The sequence below is a fragment of the Mastigoproctus giganteus genome, chromosome 12 (assembly GCF_048544385.1).
Source record: "Mastigoproctus giganteus isolate SK-2022 chromosome 12, ASM4854438v1, whole genome shotgun sequence".
Classification (NCBI taxonomy): domain Eukaryota; kingdom Metazoa; phylum Arthropoda; class Arachnida; order Uropygi; family Thelyphonidae; genus Mastigoproctus; species Mastigoproctus giganteus.
This window is the reverse complement of record NC_143586.1, coordinates 31,909,374-31,923,150: the sequence shown is the minus strand read 5'-3', so window position 1 is coordinate 31,923,150 and position 13,777 is coordinate 31,909,374. Positions and strand designations below refer to the sequence as shown.

The 13,777-nt window shown below is 36.1% G+C and overlaps 1 protein-coding gene across 1 annotated transcript in view; it reads right to left on the bottom strand.

The window, feature by feature from the left end:
• LOC150076854 (poly(A) polymerase type 3-like) overlaps positions 1-13,777 on the bottom strand; it is a 341,061-nt gene that overhangs the window by 107,490 nt on the left and 219,794 nt on the right. The window contains exons 11-12 of the mRNA XM_090386405.1: positions 6,243-6,363; positions 2,662-2,746 (exon numbers count right to left, since the gene is read on the bottom strand). Coding sequence (XP_090242531.1) covers positions 2,662-2,746; positions 6,243-6,363 — 206 coding nt within the window. The remainder of the gene's footprint in view (positions 1-2,661; positions 2,747-6,242; positions 6,364-13,777) is intronic.

Sequence of the window (13,777 nt, the reverse complement as noted above, 5' to 3'; positions counted from 1 at the left end):
TTTTAAACAAATATTTGAAACAGGTGCCATCAAAATTTACCGAACTTTGCCTTTTTTTCCAGACAACTGTTTGGGTCAAAACAAAAATCACACACTTTCACAGGATCTACTCACACTTACAGAAATAAGTTGTTTTGAGAAGATTCAACATTTTTACCCCATTAAAGGGCACAGCTTTTTACTGTCTGATAGGGATTTTAGAACAATAAAATTATTAAGGAAACATGACTGATCATAAAGCCTACATGAAATTTCAGATCTAGTTATGAAGTAAGCCTGGAAAATTTGTTCAGGGAGTGAAAACAGATATTTTAGATTTTAAAAATTGTTGGAAGAAACATTATACGATAGACTGTCAAAATAGCGGGACCCCCAAATAACGGAACATTCGAGCTAACGGCACATTAAGATCAGATGTCTTGCAGTGCTGAAAAAAAAAAAAAAAAAAAAAAACAGCAAGTCATGTGATTACTGTATTTGTTTACGTTTGCCATTTTGAAAGTGAATTCTGTACTGATATCATGGATTATACCGCTGTTTTATATTTATTTTAAATTAAAAACCCCTCACTATGGCTCCTAAAGTTAATAAACCTCATACAGAGAAGAAAAGAGGAACAACATTAAAGCTTAGTGACATACTTGATATAATCCAAACTATTTCATTAGGTTCGCCCAGAAAGTTAATTCATATACTCATGTGTATTGTTCTCTGGTTGATTTGCCTGTTTTGCTGGACAAAAAACCCCAGTTTGTGGGGGGGAGAAAATCTTGCTATCTATGCCTGAGACCAGCTAATTCAGCCAAGGAGTGAAAAAAGCCCATAAAAATTCCTCATGTCATTGCGGGGATTTGAACCTGGGCCTTTCCCACCGGGTGGTGCGTGGACGGTGACGATACCACTGTGCTACCACGCTGACTAAACTTGATACAATAAAGAAAATAGAATGGAGAGTATTAATGGCAGAATATAACATTGGATCATCAACATGTTTATGTTTTTTTATGTGCAGTTAATAAAATTGCATTCTTAATCGCTATTTCTTATCTAGCCTCATTATTTCTGCATTAAATATATTAAAAATAAAACATTCTAGTTAATGGAAAAATCAAAATAGCGGCACCTTGAATCCCTGAAGGTGCTGTTAAACAGTAGTTTCAGAAGAAACTACTGTCTTTCAAAATTCAGAAGAAACAAAGCATAAGAAAAAAAGATTAAAAATTAAGATTGGAATAAATTCACTGTTTCACTTTATATACCACATTGATGATAAAAAAAAAAAAAGGGTACATCACAGCTTTGAGTTTCATAAATTGACTCTCAACTCACATTTTTCATGTATATATATATATATATATATACATGAAAAATGAAGAGAAGTTATAGATTTACCAAACACTTTATATCCATTAGGAAAAGTGCCCATAAAAGAGGCAAAAATTAATGGGTTGGTTAAAATGATTGGTTATTCAATTGCCCATCTACTCCAGAGAGATATGATGAATAAATATTTTTTTTTTCTTTTTTATTATTTTTACATTTTGTAGTTTTTTTATTTAAAGACTTTTTTTTTTAAAAATAAACTTATGTTAAATGTATTCAGCTTGTTTCCCTCCTTAACTATCTAATTAAAAATAATGTATTTTATGCATACTACAAATATATATATATAAAAAAAAAAAAAATCTTATTCCAAAACCTGCTATTTGTTAAATGGGCTTCACAGTTCAACTTTCAAAACTCAATTAAAAATTAACTGGTAATATTCCTTTGTGTTTCACTTACCTTATGCTGCTGTAGTGTGGCTGGTTACCAAATAAATATTAATTAATGATTATAATCATTAATAATAATAATTACATGTGAGTGTTACACATGAATTGGAAAATAAACAATTTCATAATGGGTAACTATAACTGTTAAACAGATCTTATAAATATAAAATTAGTTTTAAGAAAACCATTCTTGACAGTGTTAGAATATTTTATAATTGCAGAGTGAAAAATCAGAAAACAATCCTTAGATGCCTTCCGTACATCCTTTAACGACAGTGCGTTCTCTTATCAGTGAGGGTTATGAGGCACATTTCCTCAAAAAATAATTTTATTTGAATTGTTTGTGTTGTGGTTCTACATTTTCCTGCATATATGGTTCCAAACAGATATAAAGCATAATTTGTATTTCAGTAACAGAAATATGCAAAACCTTTGTGAGGAGGAGTCCCTCTCAAGCTGGAACCTGCGTGCTTCCATGTTCAGATGCATGCCAGAACTTAGTATGTATCTAACATTTCCAAAACCACAGTGTTGTTGCACAAGCATGTAACTTAAAGGGAACCTTGCTCAAAAGCATTTCTTTAGATTTAGGAACAGATGAGAGTCACTGGGGGCTAAATCTGGTGAATAGTGTGCATATCTTTGTGAATATTAGTCAGATGCCAGCTCTTTTTAACAAAATATTTGATAACAGCTCTAGTACTCCTTCAACTAGGTGCTCATCTGTTCCTGCAATGAAAAAAAGTATTATTATGGGTAATCTCTAGTTGTGTGTATGTGCACCAGAGACAAGCAAATATAAAATGCATATTCCAAAATAAGTGAAACTAATTATTTCATTAGAGGGAGAGCAACTTGATCACTCCTTATGTGTTGGCATACTTACTTATACTTTCCAAAAAAATTTGGTGGCTCAAATAGCTTATTCCAGTCTGCTTTTCCTAACATGATGTCATCGGTGATGGCTAAACCTAAATTTAAAATAAATATTTCATTATAAAAATCTGAGTTCCAAAGACAACTAAAAAAAAAAAAAAAAAAAAAAAAAAAACCAATCTTAATCAAAAAAGTACCTCTTCCTACATAACAAATGATAGACAATTGATTGTTGGTTACCTTTTAAAGAAAAAACTTGAATTCTTTGCCATTAAAAAATATATAATTAAAATGACTAAGAATACAATGAATAGCAATTATGGGTTATTCATTCAGAATTAAATTTAAAAGGCTTTTACATTAGCATCAGTAGAGGCATATCTCTCTCGGGGGAACCTGTAACCCCTAGAACGTGCGTCCCCAGGTGGCGATCAGGGAATGCCTCCCAGATATGGGTGGTAGGAGTGAAATGAAATAGCTCCGGTGGACCAACAGGTACTGCAGTGTCTGTTCCACACTAGGCAGCAGCAGACAGCACCAGTTCTCCATGTTAGGGGCGGCTGAACAACTACAAGGGAAGGCAAAAGAAAACCACCCCAGTGACTCATTTTCCCAGAACATTATTATGGAAAGAAAAAGTCTTGTGGCTCCTAGTTCTGGGCAGCCCTTAAATGGGCAAGGGGTGCGAAGAATCCCCTGGCTCAACATAGTAAAGTCAAAACTACTATGAAGTTTTGATGAACTCCACATAGCTACATGGAATGTCAGGAGCTTGTATGCTCTGGAAAGCTAGACAATGTGATTTAAGAGATTAAAAGAATGGGCTTACACCTATTAGGGATCAGTGAGCTTTGTTGGCCAGACTCAGCAATGTGCCACCACGAACATGGTATTCTTTATTACTCTGGAAGTGAACCTCAAGACCACAATCACTACAATGGAGTAGGCATTTCTGTCCTCTCAGAATTCAATAAATTTGTTATAAAATTACACACAAATCACGGGTTGAATGATATTACTGAAACATGCACAGGAAAGTCAAAGAAATAGCCGTGATATACAAGAAGCGGCATAATATAACTCTGTTCGATGCATCAAACAAGCCTATGAAGAAAAAGCAGCTCGAAGGACATGGGAGTTATACATACAAGAGCTATTAAGTGACAAGAAGCAGTACAGAAGGCTCTGAATTCTGCTTGGAGGATCCAGAAATCCTCAAGGAAGAAGTACTATATGCCATATCACTGGCAAAAAAAAAAAAAAAACCAGAAAAAAATCCAGGGCCGAACGAAATACCAGTGGAGGTCATAAAACTCGAAGAAGACAACATCAATCAAATCACAAAACTCTAATTGAATCTATAATACTGGTGAAACACCGAAGGACTGGTTAATATCATCATTTATCAATATCATCGATAAATATACAAAACAACAGTGGGCCCAACGCCGAACTCTGTGGGACTCCACTAATAGCATTAGTCCACGAAGAGCAGCATCCAATGATTACCACCCTCTGTCTTCTCTCACTCAACCACCCTTTTATCCATTGTAGCAACTTACCCTTAATACCAATACCATTCTGCTCCAATTTGTAGTCTTTCTTGTGCAACAGTGTCAAAAAGCTTTCCTGAAATCCAAGTACATGATATCAAAATTATTTTTTGCATCCAGTTCCTCTGTAACCACATCCTGGTATACAATCAAATTTGTCAGACAAGACTTTCCCTTAAAGACCCATGCTGTGTCTGAATTATTGCTGCAGTCTTGTCTAGATGATATGAAGTGTACACTAAAGGGTCTCCAGAATGCTGCCCTTTCACAGATTTTTGAGATCCTCAAAAATCCTGGTTCAGAAAATGTCACCCTTCTTCATCCAGATAATTTATGGATGAAGAAGGGTAACATTTCTCCAATTGCCTGCTCTCCGGTGGTAAGGAGAATGAGAAAACTGTCATCACAGATGGTGCTATGTCCTCAGTTCTGGGTCTTTTTGCAGAGGTCAGTGGTATATTAGGATTGGGTCCCTCACCCACCAGGTTCCCCCTCTCTGAGTTAAAGTAGTAGTGGCATGTGATGCAAGAAAGCAAGTGTATGAGCTTATGCAGCATCAGCCAAAAAAAAAAAAAAAAAAAAACACACCATTCCCTCCAAATGCCTGTCCAGTTCCTCCTTAAATTTATTCAACCCATCAACTTCCACAACGACAGATGTAAGTTTGTTCCAGCAATTAACCACCCACTGGCTAAAGGCAAATTTCCGCACATCTATTCTACATATGTCTTTTCTTAATTTGAATTTATGGCCCCTTAGGTTCGTAATCTGAACAAGTGGAAGGATCCCATCAGAATTCAGCGTGCTGAACCCATTCAAGGCCTTATACACCTCAATCAGATCACCGCGCAGGTGCCTAGTCTCCAGCCACTGCAATTTGCAGAACTCAATTTACTGCACGTGTCAGATTCCAATAATGTAACTCTGGAACATTATTGGAATTCGCCACATGTAACCCTGTATTGGTATTGGATCCCAGTGATGCTAATCTGGAAGGCTAGCAGCATCACTGGGAGGTTCCCTCCTGGCATCCACATTATATTGAGGTTACACTGTTCATAAATACCTGATAATATTTAAAATAACTAAACGCAACAAGGCATAATACATTAAGAGTAAGAGTATATAATATTAATGTAGATACACCATAGATAAGAAACTACGATGGTAGTGTGGGAGGCAACATTTTCTTTATCTCATATTGTGCTCTTCCTTCACAATGAGTTTCCATGGTATTGCACTACCTTGAATAAGTAACACTTCACTATTCAGATGTAGAATAGATGTGCGGAAATTTGCCTTTAGCCAGCGGGTGGTTAATTGCTGGAACAAACTTCCATCTGTCGTTGTGGAAGTTGAAAGAATATGGCCTATCATCGGTGGGTGGGCAGGTACCCTGGTAGTAACAATAGTCTTCTCTATTAGTGAAGCTACTTATTCAAGGTAGTGCAATACCATGGTAACTCGTTGTGAAGGAAGAGCATAATATGAGATACAGAGCAGATGATGCCTACCACACTACCATCGTGGTTTCTTAAGAGTTAGCTATGGTGTATCTACACCGATATTATATAGATATTAAACTCTTACTCTTAATGTATTATGCCTTGTTGCATTTAGTTATTTTAAATATTATCACATAAACCTTTTGGCATCTCTCATATTGTGTGATTATCTTCACAACTGGGTTGTCATGTCTGCAATACCAGGGTACCTGCCCACCCACCAATGATAGGCCAACAGCTTTGAAACTGTGCCGTCTGGGTGGTGGTACTCACTGAGAATAAGTAACAATAATCTTCTTTATTAGTGAAGCGTTACTTATTCAAGGTAGTGCAATACATGGCAACTCGTTGTGAAGGAAGAGCACAATATGAGATAGAGCAAAAGATGCCTACCACACTACCATCGTAGTTTCTTAAGAATTATCTATGGTGTATCTACACTGATATTATATAGATATAAATACCTGAAAATTATCTAAAGTAATTCAAGGAAAAAGCAAAGCAACTGAAATCAAAAATTAAGATTTACTGACCTTGCTTAAATTCTTCCTGCATCACACTTCTTGTTGATAATGAAACATTAAATGTAGAATTTTGATGTGGATATGCAGGTGTAATGATTGGCATCAGATGAAATCTGTCAGCAACATTTACCTGTAAATACAATTTTCACAAACTTATAAATTTATTAAAATAAATCTTGACTTTACTTCAGAATACTTTGAAATGCAACACAAAAAGTTTTAATGTTATAGTCAATCACAAAATGCCATTTCTAGAAGCTCAATAAAATGTTCTAGCTTTGGCTTAAAATTATAATAAAATGCTAAAATCTCCAACTGAATGGGGCAAGAAAAGATGAGGCTATTTGACACAATCCTTATTTTTGTTTATCTAAAATGATTTAATCATGGTTAAAAAGTAACTCATCATTATGAGGATCAATTTTTATATTTGCAGGCAAGAGAAAATGAGAGCTATTCAATAAAGAATTATTTATCCATCTTTTAATTATTTAATTATCCACCTGTCACAACTCCTGACAAACTTTCAAGTGAAATCAGCGTTGCTCATGTGTGAGTAGTCTTGAAACCCAGTGTCCACAAAACAAGTGTCATATTCAAATGGTCGTGGAGAATACCATGCATGCTTCCTACGTATATTACAACATCTCTGCTAGTTGCCTTACTGTTATACGACGATATCTCATGATTACGGAAGCAGTGTTTATCGTTTCTGTGATAACAGCAGTAGATGGAACTCCAGGGCTACTGATTTTTGTGATCGAATCACATCCATCTTTAAACATTCCAAGCTACCACCGAGCTGTGCTATATAGAAACTTAGATTCATCATACACCTCTTTTAACATTTCATATGCTTCAGTTGACGTTTTCTTGAGAGAGAGAAAATTTGAGTACAGCATACTATTCCTCGTGTGTCCCTTCCATTGTTATGTAAGCGAAACTGAACAGGCATAAACTTGACCTACTGTGTGTGTGTACGGCCACACCATACATACGAGTCAACTGCACAGTTGCTATGCGATGCAGCTTGGTTTGAATTCCACAGCTAAACTAGAAATAGCAAACAGTACAATTGTTAATGAAAAATTATGATCATTCTGTACTGGGCAGCCCTTGTAAATTGATCAATACTTTTACACATGGTGAGGCAGATGAATAAAGAACCATTTGTTACTAGCTCATGCCACTGAACAATACCACTAAACACACACACCGACTATTTAAGTGATGATTGCCTAACAAAACTCAAATTCTAGTTTATTTTAAAGAACAAATTAAGACCACATTTTGTGTACAGATCAAAATCATGAACAGCTCATATGAAATAGGATAAAGAATTACATAGAACTGCAAAAAATACTATTATATTAAAAGTCTCCCCCCCCATTTCTGTAATAAATATCATAAAAGAAAAGACTTGAGGCTCCTCAAGGCTCCTTTCGGGGAAAGAGTTTTCTCAGTAGGCAAGAGGAAGCTATTTTGTAGAGAAAGAATACATTTAAACAAATGTGGTGCAAGTGCCTTTGTTAAGGTCACTGAGGAGGCCTAATGCAGGGGTGGTTAGCATGTCACAAACTTTCTTCAAACTAAATTGAGTGGGTCTGTTCTTTATTGTTTACATTAATGATCTGTCAACCTTATTTTAGTCCTTTAATATTGAGTGGCAACTATGCAGATGATATTAAATTTTACAAAGTTATTCTTCAACTGACAGCAATGAACTCCAGTCCTGTCTTGATCCCCTCTCACTCTAGCTCAACAAAAAACAACTTGTTTCTAAACCCATTAAATTATAAATTATGTTGCTTCCATGCAGTTGGACCCTCTGTGTTTACTGATTATTACATTGAAAACTCTCTAATTGCATCTACTGATTCATTCAAGGACTTAAGTGTCCTATTTCGATCTGACCTTCATCCCTCTTTCCATGTTGATCATGTAATATTTCAGAATTCCAAACTTCTTGGATTAATTAAGCATTCTTCTTCGATTTCCAAGAGTGACAAAGTTATAAATCTTCTCTACAAGTAGCTTATACTTCCCATTTTTGATTATTTTAATATCATTTGGTCCCCACAATAAAAATATCTTTCTCACAGATTTCAGTGAATTCAAATCAAATTGATTAAATTCTTATGCTTTCGAAATCACCTTGCCTTTCACTGTCAAAAATATGGAGCTCTTTGTCACTGCATCAAAATTTTTCTTCTTCATTCCAGACGACAACTCCACAGGTCTCTTTTTGTCAACAATATCAAACTCTATTATAGATTTTCCATCTCTTCTTGAACAAATACCTTTCACTATGCCCAACTTGAATTCTCGTTATAAAACTAATTTCTCACTGCCTGTCCCTCATACTCAACACTTACTTGGAAGCGCTTTGCTCTGTTTCCTTTAGCTATTAAATGATCCCAATACAGGTGACCCCTGCTTAGCACTGATAATTCGTTCCAGAAAAAGAGCGCTAAGTGAATCCGCACTAAGTGAGCACCGAATTCCCATAAGATAACATATGTATTTGTGAGTTGCGGTCGGTGCCATAGGATATTTCCTAATCAATAATAAACGGTAGTGAAAAGATGCACAAATATTGGTCAAAATATTTAATATTCAAATATTTGTATGTATAAAATATTCTGCATTACATACGTATATAATTATGTGGTAACTACTTACGTATCAAAATTAAACTTAAAATTCCAATTAAAATCATGAATTTAATTGATCTAAATTGATTTTAATTGATTTAATTTAATTGATGAATTTAATCATGAAAAATGTGTCAATTTTGGGTTGTACTTTGGCCCTCTTCCTGGTAAACTAAAAGAGATTTTAATTTAAAATCCCCACAGTGTTACCACCCAACAATAAAGCCAACCAATCTTTCGCCACTTTGAAACCTCACATGTTTTTTTAACTTCTTTCAATATGAAAATTTCTTTTAGGCATTCGTTTCCAAAAAAGTCCTGCTTCATCTATGTTAAAAACTTGAAGTATAACACACAATACCCCTCTTCAATAATTTTAACAAGTTCTTTTTTGAAAGTTTTGGCTCCTTGATCTGCACTTGCAGCTTCTCCCTGGATTTTAAATCTATTCAACCAGCCCTTACTAGTTTTAAATGGTTTCACATTTTTTTTTTTTTAGGTGAACTTTCTTCAGATCATCATATAGGCTAATCTCTCTTTTTTTTATATATATATAATATTTAACTTAACTGAATTCTGCTTTGGATATTATCTTTAATAAAATTAGTTATTAAAGTCTCTCCATTTCAATCCTAGTAGCTGGCCTAGCCCTAGTTGCTTGCAGTGAACAGCTGTCTTTCCCGCTGCTAAAATTAATTCTTTATTTTAATAATTGTCCTTACAGTTAAACCTGCCAGTTCTAAATTATGGCACACATTCGCTTGTTGTTGTTGACTGGAACCAATTCACTTCAAAATGTCTAACTTAATTTCCAAATTCACTGCATCAAAATTTTTCTTCTTCATTCCAGACGACAACTCCACAGGTCTCTTTTTGTCAACAATATCAAACTCTATCATAGATTTTCCATCTCTTCTTGAACAAATACCTTTCACTATGCCCAACTTGAATTTTCACATTTGTAGTCTTCATACTGCAACTCTCACATTTGTAGTCTTCATACTGCATCCAGACGTTGCTTTTTCATTCTTATCTGCCATTATTAACTCTTTGAATATGTAACTGAATTGGGTGCATTAATTATGATACAATGTTCAAGTAAACTGTCCGTTACGCATGGTGTCTAATACTGTACCGAGTGTTGACTAGACTTCGAATAAATGCATATAACGCAAATATTACAAGCAATATACGTGATTTTTTTTTAAAATGTTGATCTCGGAACTACGTAACAAGTCACTGTACTGCAATTAAATTAGCGTGTGAGAAAATTTCACTGAGCGGGGGAAACATTTAATGCTATTTTGCTATTCATTTTCAAGCTATCGACTCCATTAGATGAAGGGTTTTAGCTAAATATGCCAAAAATGCAATCTGTACGCTGGTGAAAGAGCATTATAGTGATTTGTGACAGCATTATAGTCAGATACGGGTTTATAATATAAGCACAGCATTATAGCGAATCAGCATAAAGCGAACTGCATTATAACGAGTTCCTGCTGTACTGATTTTACACTTAATCTGTCTGTGTATAAGAATCTGCTCTTTAGTCTGTTTTGTCAATCCAAATTTTGCATATTTTAATCCTAGTTTTGTTTTTTCTCTGTAATTCTCAGCATTCTCACCATTATCTAGGATCTCATTTGTTGGTGTCACATAAATGAAGGGTATTGATCAGGCATGTGTTTTCAAGGTGTTAATTGTTCATAACCCATAAAACGAATAAGAATCAACAACATAAAAATACCGAGATTACCAATTAACGTGAATTTAATGAAGACCAGGAAAATGAGTTTGTTTGTTATACACCCAAATGGTAAACAAAAATGACAGTATGTGGTACTTAATGAACAAATAATAAGAGATTCAACTGTAATCATCATTACGTGAGGAATTATTACAATTTGAAAATGGAAGAAGGTTATCAAATTGTAGCAGTGTGCTTAATGATTTTGTAATAACTGAGAGCGAAGTGGAGGAGAAATTGTTGAAGTTAAACACAAGAAAGGCACCTGGGGTGGATGGGATCTATCCAGTTATTTTAAAGGAGGCAGCAAAGCAACTAAGCAAACCCTTAGCCATAATTATGAGAGCATCCTTGGACTCAGGGGAGGTTCCCACGGACTGGAGATGTGCAAATGTGTCCCCAATTCACAAAGGTGGATTGAAGGGTGACACGAGTAATTACAGACCAGTTAGTTTTAACTTCTGTTCCGGGTAAAATAATGGAGTCGCTGGTTAAAGATGCATTGCAGGATCATCTAGACAAGACTGCAGCAATAATTCAAACACAGCATGGGTTTGTTAGGGGAAAGTCTTGTCTGACAAATTTGATTGGTTATTATGATGTGGTCACAAAGGAACTGGATGCAAAAAATAATTTTGATATCATATACTTGGATTTCAGGAAAGCTTTTGACCCTGTTGCGCATGGAAGACTACTGTACAAATTGGAGCAGAATGGTATTAAGGGTAAGTTGCTACAATGGATAAAAGGATGGTTATGTGGGAGAAGACAGAGGGTGGTAATCAATGGGTGCTGCTCTTCGTGGACTAATGTTATTAGTGGAGTCCCACAGGGTTCGGTGTTGGGTCCACTGTTGTTTTGTGTATTTATCAATGATATTGATGAAGGTATATCAGGCTTAATGTCGAAGTTTGCAGATGACACAAAGGTTGGCAGGGTTGTTAATGACAGTAATGGCAGTGTGCTACTGCAACAGGATCTAGATAATTTGGGCAGATGGGCTAAGAAGTGGCAACTGAAGTTCAACCTTGACAAATGCAAAGTACTGCATATGGGTAGAAGTAACCCCAGAGAAACGTACCAACTGTGTGGTACTACACTTAAGGTGGTAGAAAATGAAAAAGACCTGGGAGTAGTTGTGCAGTCAGATATGAAGTTTTCTGAGCAGTGCAGACAGGCTGCTAGGGCGGGTCATGGGGTTTTGTCAATGATATATAGGAATTTTGCTAGCAGGGAAAAGGAGGTGATTGTCCCTCTGTATAAGGCAATGGTCAGGCAACGCCTTGAGTACTGCGTACAGGTCTGGAGGCCTCATTTTAGGAAGGATGTAGATTTGCTTGAGCGTGTACAGAGAAGAGCAACACGATTGGTGAGGGGAATGAAGGGATTCTCTTACCAAGAGAGGCTTAAGTTCTGCAAATTGCAGTGGCTGGAGACTAGGCACCTGCGCGGTGATCTGATTGAGGTCTATAAGGCCTTGAATGGGTTGAGCACACTGTTCAGATTACCAACTTACGGGGACATAAGTTCAAATTAAGAAAGGACAGATGTAGAATAGATGTGCGGAAATTTGCCTTTAGCCAGCGGGTGGTTAATTGCTGGAACAAACTTCCATCTGTCGTTGTGGAAGTTGATAGGTTAAATAAATTTAAGGAGGAACTGGACAGGCATTTGGAGGGAATGGTGTAATTTTTTTTTTTTTTTTGGCTGATGCTGCATAAGCTCCTACACTGGCTTTCTTGCATCATGTGCCACTACTACTACACACAGTAGTATAAATAGGACTAAAAAAAAAAAAAAAGTGATGCGAGGAACAGAATTATGGGAAAAAAATATATATTGTGGGGGGAGGGGGGCACATCTTTCTTACATGACAGTAAGATGTGGCTGCAAACAAACCTGCATCAAACACAGGATCTTTTCACCTTTTGCTTGAATTCAGCTTTGGGAACATTCCTTTTCACTATCCAACAAGGTGGCACTCCATTTGCGTTTGTATCTTTGTTCCATCACTGCAATGTCTTGATGGAAGCACTCACCATGTTTGTTGCTGATGCCACCGCAGTTTGACAGGAAGAAATCCAGGTGTGAATGCAAAAAATGCATCTTCAATGGCATATTGCCCCCCCCCGAGTTTTTCGTAAGAAGTAATGAGATCTTCCATAAGTTGCCAGCTTCAACATTTCCTAGAAAACCAGTCAAAACATTTTGTAAAGCTTTCCACACTAATTTCTTGCCATCACTAAGGACACATTCGAATTGTTCGTCTTTGAAGAGTTGCCTTATTTGTGGACCAATGAAAATGCCTCCCTTAATCTTCTCTGTGCTAAGTCTTGGGAATTTCTCTTGCAAGTATGTGAATGTAGGACCATTCACTCCTGAAGCCTTCACGGATCCCAGTTTGAAGGGGAATGGTGGAAGCAAAACTTTATTTAGATCTATCAGAGGTTCAAATGCTATGTTCTTCATTCCAGGCGTTAATGATTTTCGCTGAGCCCAACTCCTCTTCTCATAGTACATATCTTTGGCACAACTATCCCACTTGCAGAGAAAGCAACACTACTTAGTGTAACCCTTTTGTAGTCATAATAAAATGGCAATTATCTTTAAATCACCTCATATCTGCCACTCATACTTCTGATAGTGTACACCTAAGAGGATGTTCTCCATGTTGGCATATGTTTCTTTTTTGTGGACGGCATATGCAAGAAGTATTTAAGCAGAATATTTCCATTGTGTAATTACACAGCCTAAAAGCTAACCTTAGAAGGGTCTATAAATAGCTGCCATTCTTTGGGAATGTGCCTCATGTTCATTGATGCCATAAGACCATCAACGTCCTTACAAACAGTGAGTTCATCTTCTTTGACAGAATTTATCACAGTCTTTATTTTGAGTACAAAATGTTGTCATTTTCACAGAATGATCTAGAAGATTCCACTGTTGTAGCTCTGAGGCCAAAAGCTAAGTTTTATTCTTTGGCAGTTCAAGATCATTGATGAGGTCATTAAGCTCATTTTCTGTAATCTTACGTTGTTCAGAACGATAAAGTTTGGACAAAATGGTGGATCCCTTGATATAGACGACTGCTGTACATCTTTGTGTAAATCAAGCTGATGTTCATCAGTGTCATCTTCATCAGA